The 14,733-nt window shown below is 42.2% G+C and overlaps 2 protein-coding genes across 3 annotated transcripts; one reads left to right on the forward strand and one right to left on the reverse strand.

The window, feature by feature from the left end:
• The first annotated feature begins 1,002 nt into the window (after positions 1–1,002).
• On the forward strand, positions 1,003–7,654 carry IKZF5 (IKAROS family zinc finger 5). Of its 2 annotated transcripts, none has more exons than XM_008928496.2 (5): positions 1,003–1,069; positions 1,969–2,063; positions 2,366–2,529; positions 2,790–2,972; positions 6,409–7,654. In XM_008928496.2, exons 3-5 carry the CDS (start codon positions 2,397–2,399, stop codon positions 7,350–7,352), a joined length of 1,260 nt encoding a protein of 419 aa, XP_008926744.2. In that variant the 5' UTR covers positions 1,003–1,069; positions 1,969–2,063; positions 2,366–2,396; the 3' UTR covers positions 7,353–7,654. The 2 variants fall into 2 exon arrangements, with proteins under 2 accessions (XP_008926744.2, XP_017934026.1); XM_018078537.2 differs by lacking the exon at positions 1,003–1,069 and adding an exon at positions 1,194–1,751.
• A 4,522-nt stretch (positions 7,655–12,176) lies between these two features.
• On the reverse strand, positions 12,177–14,727 carry PSTK (phosphoseryl-tRNA kinase). Its single transcript, XM_025895745.2, has 5 exons — positions 14,680–14,727; positions 13,754–13,952; positions 13,251–13,326; positions 13,040–13,133; positions 12,177–12,382 (listed from the first exon to the last, which is right to left on the reverse strand). The coding sequence occupies exons 1-5, from the start codon at positions 14,711–14,713 to the stop codon at positions 12,195–12,197; spliced, it is 591 nt and encodes a 196-aa protein (XP_025751530.2). The 5' UTR covers positions 14,714–14,727; the 3' UTR covers positions 12,177–12,194.
• Between the last annotated feature and the right edge of the window lie 6 nt (positions 14,728–14,733).

A 14,733-nucleotide genomic window follows, 5' to 3' on the forward strand; every position in this document is an offset into this window, starting at 1 on the left:
GTGTAGCTGTGTAAGCAGAGCTCGAGTAACACCCGGTGTGGTCAGCCCCTCCCTCCTGTGTGAAACACGAGCTGGGCTGCTCAGTTTCTGATCATTAGAGTTACATTTAATGCTTTGCAGGAGTGACATAGCGAAAATCAGATGTGCATCATTACCCCCCGAGAAGGAGAGCTGCTGGCTATGGAGCTGTAAAAAATACCACAGAAAATCACAGAAAGATCTTTTGAGCATATAATGGGAGGTTTGGGGTGGTGCTGAAATTGTGGTGACTTCCCTCCACTGCTGTGAAAAAAAGGATGAGGATGAGTGTTTTCATGTTTAATCAACAAGGCAGAGAGGAAGCTTTATGCAGTTGATCACCAAAATAATGTCTTTCCCCCAAGCTGTTTATGAACTTTTGTGTGATTTCCTTTCAGAATTAAATATGATTATAAAAGCAGTTAATCCAATCAGTTAAGGCTGAGAGAAATGGGATTGCTCAGCCTGGAGAAGAGAAAGCTTTGGGATGTTCTAATTGTCCTTTCCAGTGCCTGAAGGGGCTCCAAGGAGGCCAGAGAGGGACTTTGGACAAGGACCTGGAGGGATAGGACAAGGGGGAATGGCTTCCCACTGCTACAGGGCAGGGTTAGATGGGATATTGGGAAGGAGTTCTTCCCTGTGAGGGTGGGGAGGCCCTGGCATAGGTTGCCCAGAGAAGCTGTGGCTGCCCCTGGATCCCTGGAAGTGTCCAAGGCAAGGTTGGATAGGGCTTGGAGCAACTTGGGTTAGTGGAAAATGTCCCTGCTCACAGCAGGGGGTGGAACTGGATGGTCTTGAAGGTCCCTTTCTAACCCAAACCATTCTGTCATTCACTGTTTAGAATTGATTTAATTTTAAATTATTGTTTCTTATTACTGTAATTAGTGGAAATTTGGCCTGGTCAGGACCCTACATTACATTGTCCTGGTTTTCTCTTCCCTGTCTTTAATTTATATCCTGATGTCTTTGTTGTTTTTTTTTGCAGGAGACACCAACAAATGGAATATAAATTAACTTAAGCCTACAGGGGGCTGGTGACACCTGAAAGAAGGTAGGCAAAATTGATATATAAAGATGTGTTCCAGACTGAGTTAATGGTGATAACAAGTGCTAGTATGGCATGGTATAGTTTGGTATCATACTTGGTTATGATGTGAAAGAACATACTCATCTGGATGCCAAAAATGAACAAACACTTGTGAGTGGCTTTGCAAATACAGGAGAAGATGTTTAAATGTGGTCTTGAACTCAGAGTGTGAGTTTCTCTTGGTCACCTAATGCTTTGTTTAGTAACTATTAAAAAAAATCTAGGATATTCTTATTGAAATTGTAGCATTGTAAATTATTTCTGATCGTAGTCTGCAGGAATAATAATGTGACAGACTTGTTGTCCTCTTTCCAACTGAATTCCAAAATCTCTCTTCCCAAATTCATTGTGAATTGAGACCTTATAGAGGTTTGTTACTTACAGTCCCCACAAAGAATCTGACCACTGACTGGTGAATATTTTTATTTCAATACAAAATGACGAAATGGATTAAGACTTTTACTCAGGATAGGAAACTAAAATTTTGGGAGAACTGTGAAATAGTGCTTTTTTTTTTAAGGCTTCTTTCCATCTTTGCTACTCCTCAACATTCAGTTGGTTTCCCAACATTACAGCTACCATAACTGACTGACCCAGCTCTGGAATTTTTTGGAGCCAGATGTTCATCAGAGAAACTGTTCAGATGGTCAGTGAGACAGAAGTGTCCTTCTGTGAGACACAAGAAGGAAGGGATGCAGCCTGTGAAAAGTTTTTGCTGGATGTGTAATTATTTTAATAAAGCTTAGAGCAGTAGAGTGTTAGAGCCTGTCTTTCAAAACATAAATATTTTTTCAAGTTCCTTTCTTACAGCTCATAGGAGTTGGGAAGAATAAGGGACTTGCATTTCCTTTCTCTTCTTCCAGGGAAAGTGGAGAAGCTGTGCTCTGTGCTTTTTATCTGGTGTGTTGGGAGTACATTTTGGAGCATGTTTGCTACTTAGCAGAGAAGTGAAATTCAGGTATGATCCATTTTTTTTAAGAAAAAGGCAAGTTGATTTTGATTATTACATCATTTTATCTAATTGTTTGGTCATTATGTTACTGTTGCCGAAAACCATTTCCCCATAAATTGTATTTGGTGATCTTTAATGAGTTAAAAACTCTAAAAATAACATTCTTGTGGTTGTCAATCTGTGCATTGAGTCATGCTGTGTGATGAAAGTAATCCTTCAGTTAAAAACCAAACCAAAACCCAAACTTGTTTCTATGAATGCATTCAAATTCGGTGACACTTGTGTTCTGAAAGCATTTTTAATTCTAGGCACAAGAGGTTGTAAATGTAAAGAGCCAATATGGGGGAAAAGAAGGCAGAACCATTGGACTTTGTAAAAGATTTTCAGGAATATCTTACCCAGCAGACTCACCATGTCAATATGATTTCTGGATCAGTTACTGGCGACAAGGAAGTGGAGTCTCTCCAGGGAGGTGAGCTCATTTCAGCGCCATAAATTTGACTTCTTTTGAGAGTGACTGCACTGTTTTCAGTCCAGGTAATTATGCAGGTTGTATGGAAGCATTTCTGATAGTCTTTTTCACATCACAAAAGATGTGTATATACCTTTGTTTTATAGTTCTGTATATTTAAAGACCAAAGGCATAGAGAAGCAGAAGATATTTGGCCTATTCTCACAGCGTGACAGTGTCCTACAGATCCTTAATTAAAATCTTTGTTGTGTTGCTCACAGCTGGGACAGAAGGTGATCAGAACGGCCTGGACCATCCCTCTGTTGAAGTTTCACTGGATGAAAACTCAGGAATGTTGGTGGATGGGTTTGAAAGGACGTTTGATGGAAAGTTGAAGTGTCGATACTGCAACTACGCCAGCAAAGGAACAGCTCGGCTCATAGAACACATCAGGATTCACACAGGTGGGGAATGTTCTGCTGGGCTTGGCTGTGGGGCTTGGGCTATTCACTCAGCATTGTGATTTGTGTGTGAGAAGCTGACTATTCAAGAAGCCTGATAGTTCTTAACAATTAGAACTGGGGGTTGGGTTGGGTTTTTTATAACTGTGTTTTAAAGGTGTGCCATGTATTTAAACTATGCAAATTCCTACTGACATTTATTGTAAGTAACTCTATGGGAGTAAAGCTTAGCATGAAAACTTCAATGTAAATTGAAGGGCTCTACAATTAGCTATTAGTTTTTCTGTGCTAATCAGAAAAGTGACAAATGTACATGTTGCTACCTGGAGATTTATAGGGCCTTTTCTTCCTCTGTTGTTTAGCTATGAGAATATTCCTGTTCTCCACAATGTTCTAGATGTGAAAGTACAAAGCATAGGAATAAGAGTAAAGTTTTCGTATTGGTAGAGTATTCAAAAGTGAGGGCATATGATCAAGTTGATTGGTAACAGTAGTGGAAAGAAACAAAAATCAATTGTGGCTTGTTTAAGAGCATTTGCCACTGTTGGGTGTATAAAGCTGAAAAGCAAAACTCTCAGTAAAGTGTGGAATATCCTAAACTGTTCCTGAAGTCAGCTCCAGCTTCTTGGCACATGAGAGGAAACACATGAAAGGTGCTTGTGAATCTACTGAGTATGTTACACTGACACAGAAGACTTTAGGGCTGGTAACTAGAGCAGTAAGAAAAAAAAATTATCTTCTGCAAAGAATGAAAGTTTTCATAGGTTTCCAATCTGGTATGGACTGTTCCAAAACTTCCAAGTGTCTTGGATAGTTTGGGACTCACCTTGAAGGAAACATGTTGTAACTGGAATATAATTTATCTCTCTTCAGGTACTCTAGTCACATTCTCACTTTGCTGGGAACCATTGCTTTCACAGGATGTTTATCACATATTAAACACAAAAAAATCCATCCTGGGATGGAAGCATCCATCCCAGGATGGATTTTGGGGAATTCAGTGCTCCTTGGTGCTGGTCCTGCAGTGTTGGCTTGTTTTGACAAGGCACAATCAGATAGGAAATGGCAACAACTAGAAATCAAAGAGTTCTTTGGTTCAGACTCTAGGGACCTGGTAAATTCTCCTCTTGTGCTACCATGAGCTACCTCTGTGTGTAGCTGTTGCTGTTTTCAGATTCCCAGTGGAAATTTTGAGGAGTTCCAGTAGTGGATAAGGTACCTTGGCTTGTGTTTAAGGCCTTTGCAACAGCCTTAAAGCCATGGCTTGCTGCAGAGCTGCAAAGCAGCAGTGGGCTTTGGAGCTGTTTGTTTGGTCTAGTTTTTCATAAAGCAGGTACAGCTTCACCTACCATTTGCCTCATATGGGATGTGGGCAACAAGGGAAACTTTTATCAGCTTTCCTCTGTGCAGTGCTAATGCTGAGCTTGTGAAATGAGGGCCGTGCAGTGGGGAAAACTGTACTGCAGACTCACAGAGCTCATTTTTAAAGAGTACTTAAAATATGCAGAGGTAACATCAAATTTAAAATGTCACATCTTTTCAGTAGCAAGAAGCTGTTGCCATCTGAAAACTTGCCTCCCCAAGCCCACAGTTCCTGCTGGCCAGGTGTCAGCATGAGCAGATGGACTGCTGGAGCTGGTGGGAGGCATAAATTGCTCCTAGAAAATGTTGGAATTGTGTGCTTGCTAGTTCTTGGGATGGTTTTCATGGTGTGTATGGGGTTTCTCAAACAGATGCAGGGCTGTCACTCTTGTGTACATCAAAGAGCTCTGGCAGTTTGGACACACCTTCACACAGGGAGCAGCCAAATTTCTGGTTCAGACCTGCCTGATAATGAAATACCAGTGACTGACAACAGTAACAGTTCACTTCTCTGCACCAACCTGTTCAGTTTTAGAATGTAAACAAGGATCTCGGGCTGCTTTTTTTTCTCTGTATAAGTTTCCCCTTTGCCTTGTTACAGTATATTTCCATCCTTAATTTTAATTCAGCACTGCATGTCCTGATGGCAACAGCACTTTGCCATAACCTCAGTGGCTCTTCAGAAAGCTCCACTTTCTTTCTTTGTACAGAGACAGGGCACTCCAGAACAAGAAAAGGGTAATTTTTGATTTGGTTTTCCTGGGGGCTGTTGTGTTTGTTTTTATTAATCAAGGGAAAGGAGATCCAAGACCTGAGTGTTGTTTTGCTTGGAAGCATGGCAAAGGGCCAGGAGATGGATTGCATGCACTGTGAGGGCTCAGAGTGATGAATCAGCATTAGAATTAAAACAGGGAAGTGGTAGCCTCAGAGTACTGTAAGTAAACAGGTAATGCATCCTGGATAACATCAAGTGTAGCAAAGTATCTGCCAGAGTAATTATGTCCCAGGCATGCTCATGCAGCCATTATTAAGTGCAGCCTACTGCAGGGTTGGCTTCCTGCAGAGCCTGACAGCAGGATAATGAGGAGTTCAGCAGCTGTGGTGTGTTACAGATGTGCAACACGTGATGCAAATCCTTTTATCTCTGAGTAACCATTTTTTTGAGTTTTTCATGCTATGTGGCAAGAGAATCAGTTGCACAGCGGTGATTTAGCAATTAACCTGGAATTCTAGATAGGAAGGATAAGATGATCATTCATTTCAGCATCTGAACAGGCATCAAATCCTTTAGGCATTTCTGACATTGCAGACCTGGATCTAAAAACTTCTAGAAGATCAGTGTATCAGAGGATAATCAAAAGTCCCAAAGCATTGTGTTACAAATGGCCTGTAATGATGTTTGAAAGTTTTCTGTATTTTTAAAATGCTAATGGACTATCTATAAATTTCATTTAATAGAAGATCAAAGTTCTACCTGTGTAAAAGGAGAGTACCTGACCACCTCCCATGTCTGGGAGAACACACAACTCTCCAGGGAGTACCTGGCTTTTGTTTTATTTAATAACTTGTTAGCCACAGGATCCTTTCTCAAAACTCAAGTTTTTGGTGGGTGCATGGTTTTTTTAGATTGTAGTTCCAGGATGTTTAATACTAGGGATGTTTGGAGGATACCAGAAGGGCATCCTCCCTCAGTGTTTAAGCTCAGTTATTATGAAGAGTGATTCATTTTGGTGGCACAGACATGCCTGTAGCACCATAGGTGAGGGAGAGTTTGGATCCAGTCCAGGGCACCACACAACCATCACTGCGTTCAGCCTTGGCATCCCTGGGGCGATTCCAAGGCAGCTTGTTTATTGTGCTAATTCCACTCACTTTTTTCCCCTGTGCTAATTATCACTTGGGTGAGGCAGAGATGTCCCAATGTTCTTTGTTCTTCCCCTGGATACTCAGCTGAGCTCAAGGCTGGCAGTGACTCTGGAGCTCGATCAGCAGCTCACAGCGAGCCGCTCCGTGTCCCACAAAAAGCCTCTTCCGAGTGCTCCGAGGTGCTTTAGCGTGATCTGTTCTAATTTTCCAGGTGAGAAGCCGCACAGGTGCCATCTGTGTCCCTTTGCCTCGGCCTATGAGCGTCACCTGGAGGCCCACATGCGATCCCACACCGGGGAGAAGCCCTACAAGTGTGAACTGTGCTCCTTCCGCTGCAGCGACAGGAGCAACTTGTCCCACCACCGGCGGCGCAAACACAAGATGGTGCCCATCAAGGGTACGAGGTCTTCCCTGAGCAGCAAGAAGATGTGGGGGGTTTTGCAGAAGAAGACCAGCAATTTGGGGTACAGCAGAAGAGCATTAATTAATTTGAGCCCACCTTCCATGGTGGTGCAGAAACCAGACTACCTTAATGACTTCACCCACGAAATCCCAAATATCCAGACTGAAGCGTACGAGGGCATGGCAAAAACGGCTCAGAGTGGAGGGCTGCCAAGAGATCCACAAGACCTCATGGTGGATAATCCTTTAAACCAGCTCTCCACGTTGGCTGGACAGTTGTCCAGCTTGCCACCTGAAAACCAAAATCCAGCCTCTCCTGACGTTGTTTCCTGTCAGGATGAAAAGCCTTTCATGATCCAGCAGCCTGCTGCACCTGCAGTGGTTTCAGCTGTGTCAGCAAATATTCCTCAAAACTCATCTCCAACCAGCCCAGATCCTCGGCCTCCACAAAATCAAAGGAACTATAGTCCCGTGGCCGGGCCCAGCAGCGATCGCAGCGCCCACACCAGTACTCCCAGTATAAGTAACAGCCAGCCGAGTACTCCAGCTCCAACCCTCCCAGTCCAGGACCCTCAGCTTCTGCATCACTGCCCACACTGTGACATGTACTTTGCAGACAATATCCTTTATACAATTCACATGGGATGTCATGGATTTGAAAATCCTTTCCAGTGCAACATCTGTGGGTGTAAGTGTAAAAACAAGTACGACTTCGCTTGCCACTTTGCAAGAGGCCAACATAATCAACATTGACTGAGACATGCTTTGGTTTAGTTTTTTAACATATTACAGTCTATTTTTCATACTTGCTGATGGAAAGCTTGCACATTCCCACATGGAATATTCACACTAGTCGATTCGACAAAGGAGGCACATTTATTTCCGTGTTGTTGTAAAACTTGCCAGGGAAATTTTGTGTAGGATTTGGTTGTTATTTTATATGTAGCCTTTCAAAGAAAGCCAAGAGTGCTGTCAGGATTGGAATGCATTTACATGCTGTGATTGCTAAATTTAAGTTGCTTGCACTTAATCCCAATAAACATTCTGCAAATGGAGAAGCAGAGTGTGTGTCCTGAACCATAGGATGTCACTACCAGAGTATTTACTAGGCTGGACAAGCCACATTATCCATAAAATATGAAAGGTTAATGCAGTGGCATATCAAGTAGTGACAGGACAAGGACTGCCAGAGGAGAGGGTTAGATGGGATATTGGGAAGGAATTCTTCCCTGTGAGGGTGGGGAGGCCCTGGCACAGGTTGCCCAGAGAAGCTGTGGCTGCCCCATCCCTGGAAGTGTCCAAGGCCAGGTTGGACAGGGCTTGGAGCAACCTGGGCTAGTGGGAGGTGTCCCTGCCCATGGCAACGGGGTTGGAATTAAATCATCTTTAAGGTCCCTTCCAACCCAAACCACTCTGTGATTCTATATGGCTACTTTGGAGACATACTTATCCTTAAAAACTTGGCTACTCTAAACCTGAAAAGCAAACAGAAGCAACTTCCACATACAAATTCAATTTGATGTAAAAGTTGCTTTAATCCAATGAAGGTTTATAATAAGTTTTTGTTTAGTAGCCTACACTCCTCATTCTAGGGCTCAAACACTAATTTAACTATTTTAAAAACTCGTCACAAATCTAGAAGGTAACGGGTTATTGGGAATAAAACTCTGGTAGAAAAAAAAAAAGAGTTAAAAGCTTGTCATTCCTGAGTTATACAAACAAAAAATTAAACAGAATACCTTATTTTAACCTACACTTTCCAAAATTCACATCTTTTTCAGAGGAGGTAATTTTTAAACAGACATAATAAAGAGCTTGTAGAACTAATATATATTCTGTGAGACTTCTAACTGCCTTAAACTAATTTGTACAGATATTTAAAATTTGCACAATTAGACTTCTGTCTTGCTGACAGGAGTGCTAATAGGAACAAACAAGAGGTTTACAAATTAAAACTCCTTTGTTCAGTTTTATGCTGGGCCAGGCTACAACTGAGACACTGCCTGTATGTTTGAGGGTTATATGATCTAGTTTATTGTAAATTCAGCTGACTTGGAGGTCTCTTTTATTCCCTCTCCCAGATTTAATGTCTTTTGGGTGTGCTGGAAATAAGGGGAAGGGCCTCTGGCTTTTCTGAGCTGTCCATGTAGGAGGCAAAGGAACTACACTGGGTTTAGGATTTTTAGGTAGCAAATGGTAACTGAAAATTATTATTTTGTTTCATACTATACATCTTATTTTAGAAGCCCCCAGGGTAACGGACAGGCACTTTAAACCTAAATAAAACATCTGAGCAAAATAATGATAACCCTTAATATGCTAGATAGGAATTTGAGACATTAAAAAAAAAGGAGAACTGTTACTTTTCCCATATTTAGACGTGCACTTTTACCTTGGTTTGTCTTACTTGAGAAAAATTTAAGCTTCCTTTATATATTCCCTTTTTCCTGTCAGCAAATTGGTTGGAATCTGAATAACAAATGTTTGGCTTATGCAAATTTATACTGTTCTGGGAGCTAAAACTTCCTCTAGCCAATAGAAAAACACTAACAGTGATGTCAGTGTAAGGTCAATGCAGGAAAAACCATGTGTCTGAGAATTTTAGCTTTAGAAGTAATTTTGACTTTAATTAAATAGAAATTTGGACACCAGGCATGTTTCTCTCTGCCTGACTTACCTACTGTTGATTTTCTGTGCTTAGGTAACCAGCTGAAGGGACTGGATTGTTGGCTGTGCACAATCTTGTAGTAATGAGGTCAGAAATCTGCCACTGGAGTGGTTCCAGCATAGTGAAGTTGAACAAAACACACTGTCACTCCTAAAAGTAATTGGTTTCAGGCCTGGTTCAAAATCCAGTTGGGTGGATTTGTAAAGCAGAACGTAATTTCCATTTTTCATCGTTACACTCTTCATCATTCCAAAACATCTCTCTGTTGCTTTATACTTTTAAAATTTATTTTATCAGTAGAGCTGCAATTCTGTGTGCATGGAGAGTCCTTTATTTTAAGGACTAAAAGCTGACTGAACTGGAATCCAGTTGGAAGTAACTGCTCCTGAGCAGGTTTTCTAAGATGCCTGTTCCAGTCAAAGGGGACAGGAAAGGTGGTTCCCTCTGCATCACATACTGGCAGATTCTAAAATCTACATTTGGCTAAAAATACAGTATTAGGATAAGAGAATTAACTTTATGATTAGTGATTTATAGAAGTGGTTTTCCTTGCCTTTTTGATAGATAATGCAATCTCCTATTCCGAGGCTCTAGCAGCTCCAAGGAAGCTTCTGGAATGGTGGTGCTCCAGGGAGCACCTTGCAGTGTGGAATGGCACCAGTCACAACAGCCAAGTTCTCCTTGGTTTGTGGCTCCAGCCTTTTTCCCTCCTGGCATCAGCAGGGAGATTGACTTCCATGTGCACAAATGTTTAGGATTCCCTCCCTCCATCCCACTGATGTGGTTTCTGATCCAGTAGGACTTTTGTTGGCAGTGCCTGTAAACAGTTGCAGACTTTTTTTGTGTGACAGCTCATGGTTTGGTGATTCAGAAAAATGACTTCTGAACCACGATGCCCTTGGACAAAGTTAAGGATAGGAAGCTGGTCAGGTCACTGGGATTAAGAGGAAGCCTGCAGGATCTGATGGAAAAAGGGCCCTCATTTAGGAGAGGATCCTCAGTTGTGGAGAAAATATGTTCTTAATAACAGAACTCAGTGTGGGGAAAAAAAAATCTAACCCCAAACCTTGCAAATTGTTGTTTGGAAGGATTTTAATGCTGCTGCCAGGATACCATTGTTTCTGCTTTGGAATTCCTCAGGAAAAGAAGATTAGCTTGGACATCTCTGAACAGCTGAACAATGCTAGGAACACTTCCCTGTTTCCTTGGGCAAACTCCTCTCCAGAGGGGTTCCTGGGCAGCAGCAGCTTTGGTGTTTGTCCCTTGGCTCTGCACCCAGATCCCTGGGGTGGATCCCTGCATCCTTCACAGAGGGTCACACCAGGGGGAGGATTCTTCTTGTTTCCTCCTCATGCTGTTGTGCCAAACAACTCCCTGACACTGCTGTTCCCTTCTCCACTGAGGAGCCTTGGAAGGGGTATTGGCCTATTTTTCATAATTTGTACATCCTATTGACTACAATTTCATAATTTGTACATCCTATTGTACATATTGTTTGAGAGTTTGATCCTGATGATTCCCTTGCCCAAGCAGGCCTTACCCTGTCAGTGTGGGATACTTGTCCAGGATTCTGGGATTGAGTTCTCAGTCAGAGGGACTTTTCATATCTAGTTCTCCATGTGCTACAATGCAATAACTTGTTTCTTTTTAAAAAACAAATCCTCATATTATAAGGTGGTGGGTGATTAGCATTTTATTAACAGGGAAGTTTTGGAAGGAAATGGAATTTTTCCATAGCTTGGTTCTGTTAGGTTCTGTAGTTGCAAAACATGAATTTTGTGAAGTTTTTGTTTTTATTGTAAGAGATTATTTTATAGCTTTGTGGACATTTCAACATGCACTATTTGTAGCACTCAATACAGACTTAACTGAGACTGAATATTCCAATAAATATTTGAACATCTTAATTATCTCAGTTAATACTTAAACCAATTCCAAAGCAGCTAATAGGGGAAAATAGTTGTTTTTTCACAGACACATGGTTAGATGAAGAGGATTTTGACATAAAATGTTGGTTGGCATTTTAATATAAAACTCAGTGCTGGGTGACATGTTCCAGCAGTGTTTTCTATCCAAATAATCTCTTGCTGTTTGTTTTGTTCCAGAATGTTTGAGGGGGGTGTTGACTTTTGTTTCTTTTTGACGAAGGGAATGTAACTTAGAAGTCTTTACTGGCAAGTTTTCTATTAATTTTAAGCTTCTCTGAAAATCTACAGCAAATGGATGTTCTGCTGCAGGAAATCTCTCTCCTGCTGAAGCATTTTTCATTGAGCAATCTTGGTGTATGTGCTTCAAAGTACCTACTTTGTTAATAATATGTATTTCAGTGTAAAGAGCATATTTTATGCAAAAACGAAACCTGTTAGAGTTGTAAAATAAATTTTAATGTTAGTGAATGTTTTTGAGATGACAAGGTTAATTCTGAAATAACTCTATCACGTGTAGTTCATGTTGTGAAGCTTTGCTTTTGTAAGATATGAATAAAATAACACTTTCTAATTAGGTCCCGTGTTAATTCTTAATTGCATGTGCTACCACAAGTGGAGCTGGTGATCTGCTCAGGATTAAATGGGATCTAGATATGGTAAGGAGGATAAACTCACCTCTGGGATTGCTCAGGGGCTGCTGGACAGAGCAGAGCAGAACAGGTCACCAGCCAAGGTGCTCTTCAGAATCTCATCTGAAGGAGGCTGTGGGTCAAGGTCAGTCCCATGGTAAGCAGGAAACAGGAGTAGATGACTTCCAAGTGCTCTTCCCAGGCTAATTTCTTCTCTGATTCTATGAAATTTAAATTTAAGGATGGTTTGCTCTTGGCTTGATCTCCATTCTGTGTAGACTGTTTTTCTCTTCCATACTATGGAGAGAGGTGTCACAGAAGGGATCTCTCAGCAGTACTGCAATTTAAACACCCAACATTCTCTATGTCATTATTTTAAAATATATTTATTGACTACATTGGTTGCCTCACGTTGGAATGAAGAAATTACGCTCGTAGCAGGGTCAGAATTTTGGGTTTTCAAAGTCTTTCCTTGCCTCAAGTCTTCCAAAAATTCTGCCTTCAGTTTGTTGAGTTCTTCTGCCAGGCTCTTCATCTCACTTGGGGGAACGTTTTTGTCTAAAGAAAATTAAAGTTGAACTTTTAACTTCATCTTAAAGACAAAATCATAGAATTGTAGAGTCACAGAATATCCTGAGTTGGGAGGGACCCACAAGGATCATCAGTCCAACTCCTGGCCCTGCCCAGGACACCCCAACAATCCCACCCTGTGCCTGAGAGCGTTGTCCAAACATTCCTGGAGCTCTGGCAGCCTTGGGGCTGTGCCCACTGCCCTGGGGAGCCTGGGCAGTGCCCACCACCCTCCGGGGGAAGAACCTTTTCCTAATATCCAACCTAACCCTCCCCTGGCACAGCTCCAGCTGTTCCTTGGGTCCTGTGTCTGGTCAACAGAGAGAACCTTGAACACATGCACAGAGTTGCTAATCATATAAATCCTATGAACTAAAATCCTCTAAAATGCTGGTCTGGACTAAATGGGTTTATTAAAGCTGTATTTAATAGTTAATAAATATTATACTGGGTTTTAAACCTACAGACTCTGACTCATGTTCCACAAATAACTGTGACCAGACCTGTGAAGGTGATTCCCTCGGTCACACCTGCTGGGACAGGATTCCTGAACAATTCTCCCCAAGGGAACTCCACAGGTTTAGTCTCCCACTGCCAACCAGCAGCTGGGGTGGGTAGGATGGGTGGGACAGGTAGAACATGTACCTCTGGCATCCTTCATGGCCTGAGAGATGACCCTCCTGCACGCCTGGTCAGCCTGGTGGACAGCACTGGCTGCACAGATGGCTCGATCTGTGTCCTGCCCAGGGCCAGCAGAAAGGGAGAAAACAAGCAAACACTTTAAATTTATCTAACTTTGGAAACAAGTAACACCCTAGCAGCACCTCAGTCACCACCTGAAGGCAAGCAGTGCTACCTTTTGCTCCGTGTCCTCCTCGTTTGGCCTCGCTGGATTTTCCAGAGCAGTGGCCAGCAGGTTAATTATCTGCTCACTAAGAAAACAAACAACAGAGTAAAACACATTAAATCAAACAGATTCACTGACATTTTTCTTCCATTTTGAAATGGTACCACAGAAAAAAAAAAAGAGCAAGTTTTCAGTTAAATTTATGAGGCAATCAGTGAAATGATCTGAGATGAAAAACAGTTACAACTCAATTATTTCCAGTCTTAATGTTTCAGGCAATTTACATGGATTTTCAATGTCAGGGTAGGAATGCAGTGAGTTTTGAGGTTAACTCTGCAAAGGATGGTGGCTGTGAGCTCCCAACAACCAGCCTGTGAGTCCTGTAACTGACTGGCTTCCAAAAATCACCACTGGGAATATTTTTTACACACTGTTTAGATAAAATAAGGAGCTTCTATCCAGTCATGAAAACAGCACTTAGGGAAAACTCTAGGATCAATCCAGTAGCATACTTGTCCTCTGAGATGCAATCAGAGCTTCTCAGAATGAGGCTGTGCTGCTCCCAAGCATTTTTCTTGAGATCTGGCATTTCTATTTTCCTTGCCATTAAATGTATTGTCTGCTCAGGTACAGGATCACTCCTGAGGCGATTCCTCTGCAGGCAGCATTCCAGGGGACAGTCTAAAAACAACTGGCAGAAGCCCAAGGAATCTAAAAAGAACAGAACAAGACAATTTTATCTTTAAACAGTTCAAGTAACAATTTCTGAGAGCAACACACAGGAGAAAGGCTCTGCATGACTGAGGGGATTCTACACAGGTTCTGAGCCTGATGTGAACACAAACCTAGACAGGAACACCAACAATTTTACCTTCAGGACTGCTCAAATAATACAGTCTGAGATAACACACAGAAACACAGAATGGTTTGGGTTTGGAGGGACCTTAAAGACCATCTCATTCCACCCCCTGCCATTGGTAGAGGCACCTCCCACTAGCCCAGGTTGCTCCAAGCCCCTTCCAGCCTCGCCTTGGACACTTCCAGGGATGGGGCAGCCACAGCTTCTCTGGGCAACCTGTGCCAGGGCCTCCCCACCCTTAGAGCCAAGAATTCCTTCCCAATATCCCATCTAAGTCTGCCCTTTGTCAGTGGGAAGCCATTCCTCTTTGTCCTGTCACTCCATGCCTTGTCCAAAGTCTCTCTCCATCTCTCTTGGAGCCCTTTTACGCACTGGAAGGTGCTCTGAGGCTGCTCTAAGAAGGGTTTTAAGTGTCCTACCAATTTCTAATAACACAGTAATGAAGTTCAGTTGCTCCTTATCGTACTGCAGGAACCCAGCAATTAAGAATAACCAAAGTTCCAAGAGAGCACTTAAAGCAGCTGAAGTGCCCTGGATTTCCTACAAGCACCCTCCAGCCGCGGAACAAGGAGAGCTCACATTTTCTGGCCAGCTGGTACACCTCGTACCGCATGCTCTGGTAGTAGAAGTTGT

This window comes from Manacus vitellinus, unplaced genomic scaffold, assembly GCF_001715985.3.
Source record: "Manacus vitellinus isolate BGI_N305 unplaced genomic scaffold, ASM171598v3 scaffold_40_pilon, whole genome shotgun sequence".
Classification (NCBI taxonomy): domain Eukaryota; kingdom Metazoa; phylum Chordata; class Aves; order Passeriformes; family Pipridae; genus Manacus; species Manacus vitellinus.

Coding starts and splice junctions, on each gene's coding strand:
- PSTK (XM_025895745.2), bottom strand. CDS start 14,713: ATGCGGTACGAGGTGTACCAGCTGGCCAGAAAAT. Junction 13,953..14,679: donor GTACCAGCTGGCCAGAAAAT/GTGAGCTCTCCT, acceptor TGTTCTTTTTAG/ATTCCTTGGGCTTCTGCCAG. Junction 13,327..13,753: donor GATTGCATCTCAGAGGACAA/GTATGCTACTGG, acceptor TTGTTTTCTTAG/TGAGCAGATAATTAACCTGC.
- IKZF5 (XM_008928496.2), top strand. CDS start 2,397: ATGGGGGAAAAGAAGGCAGAACCATTGGACTTTGTAAAAGATTTTCAG. Junction 2,530..2,789: donor AGTGGAGTCTCTCCAGGGAG/GTGAGCTCATTT, acceptor TGTTGCTCACAG/CTGGGACAGAAGGTGATCAG. Junction 2,973..6,408: donor ACACATCAGGATTCACACAG/GTGGGGAATGTT, acceptor CTAATTTTCCAG/GTGAGAAGCCGCACAGGTGC.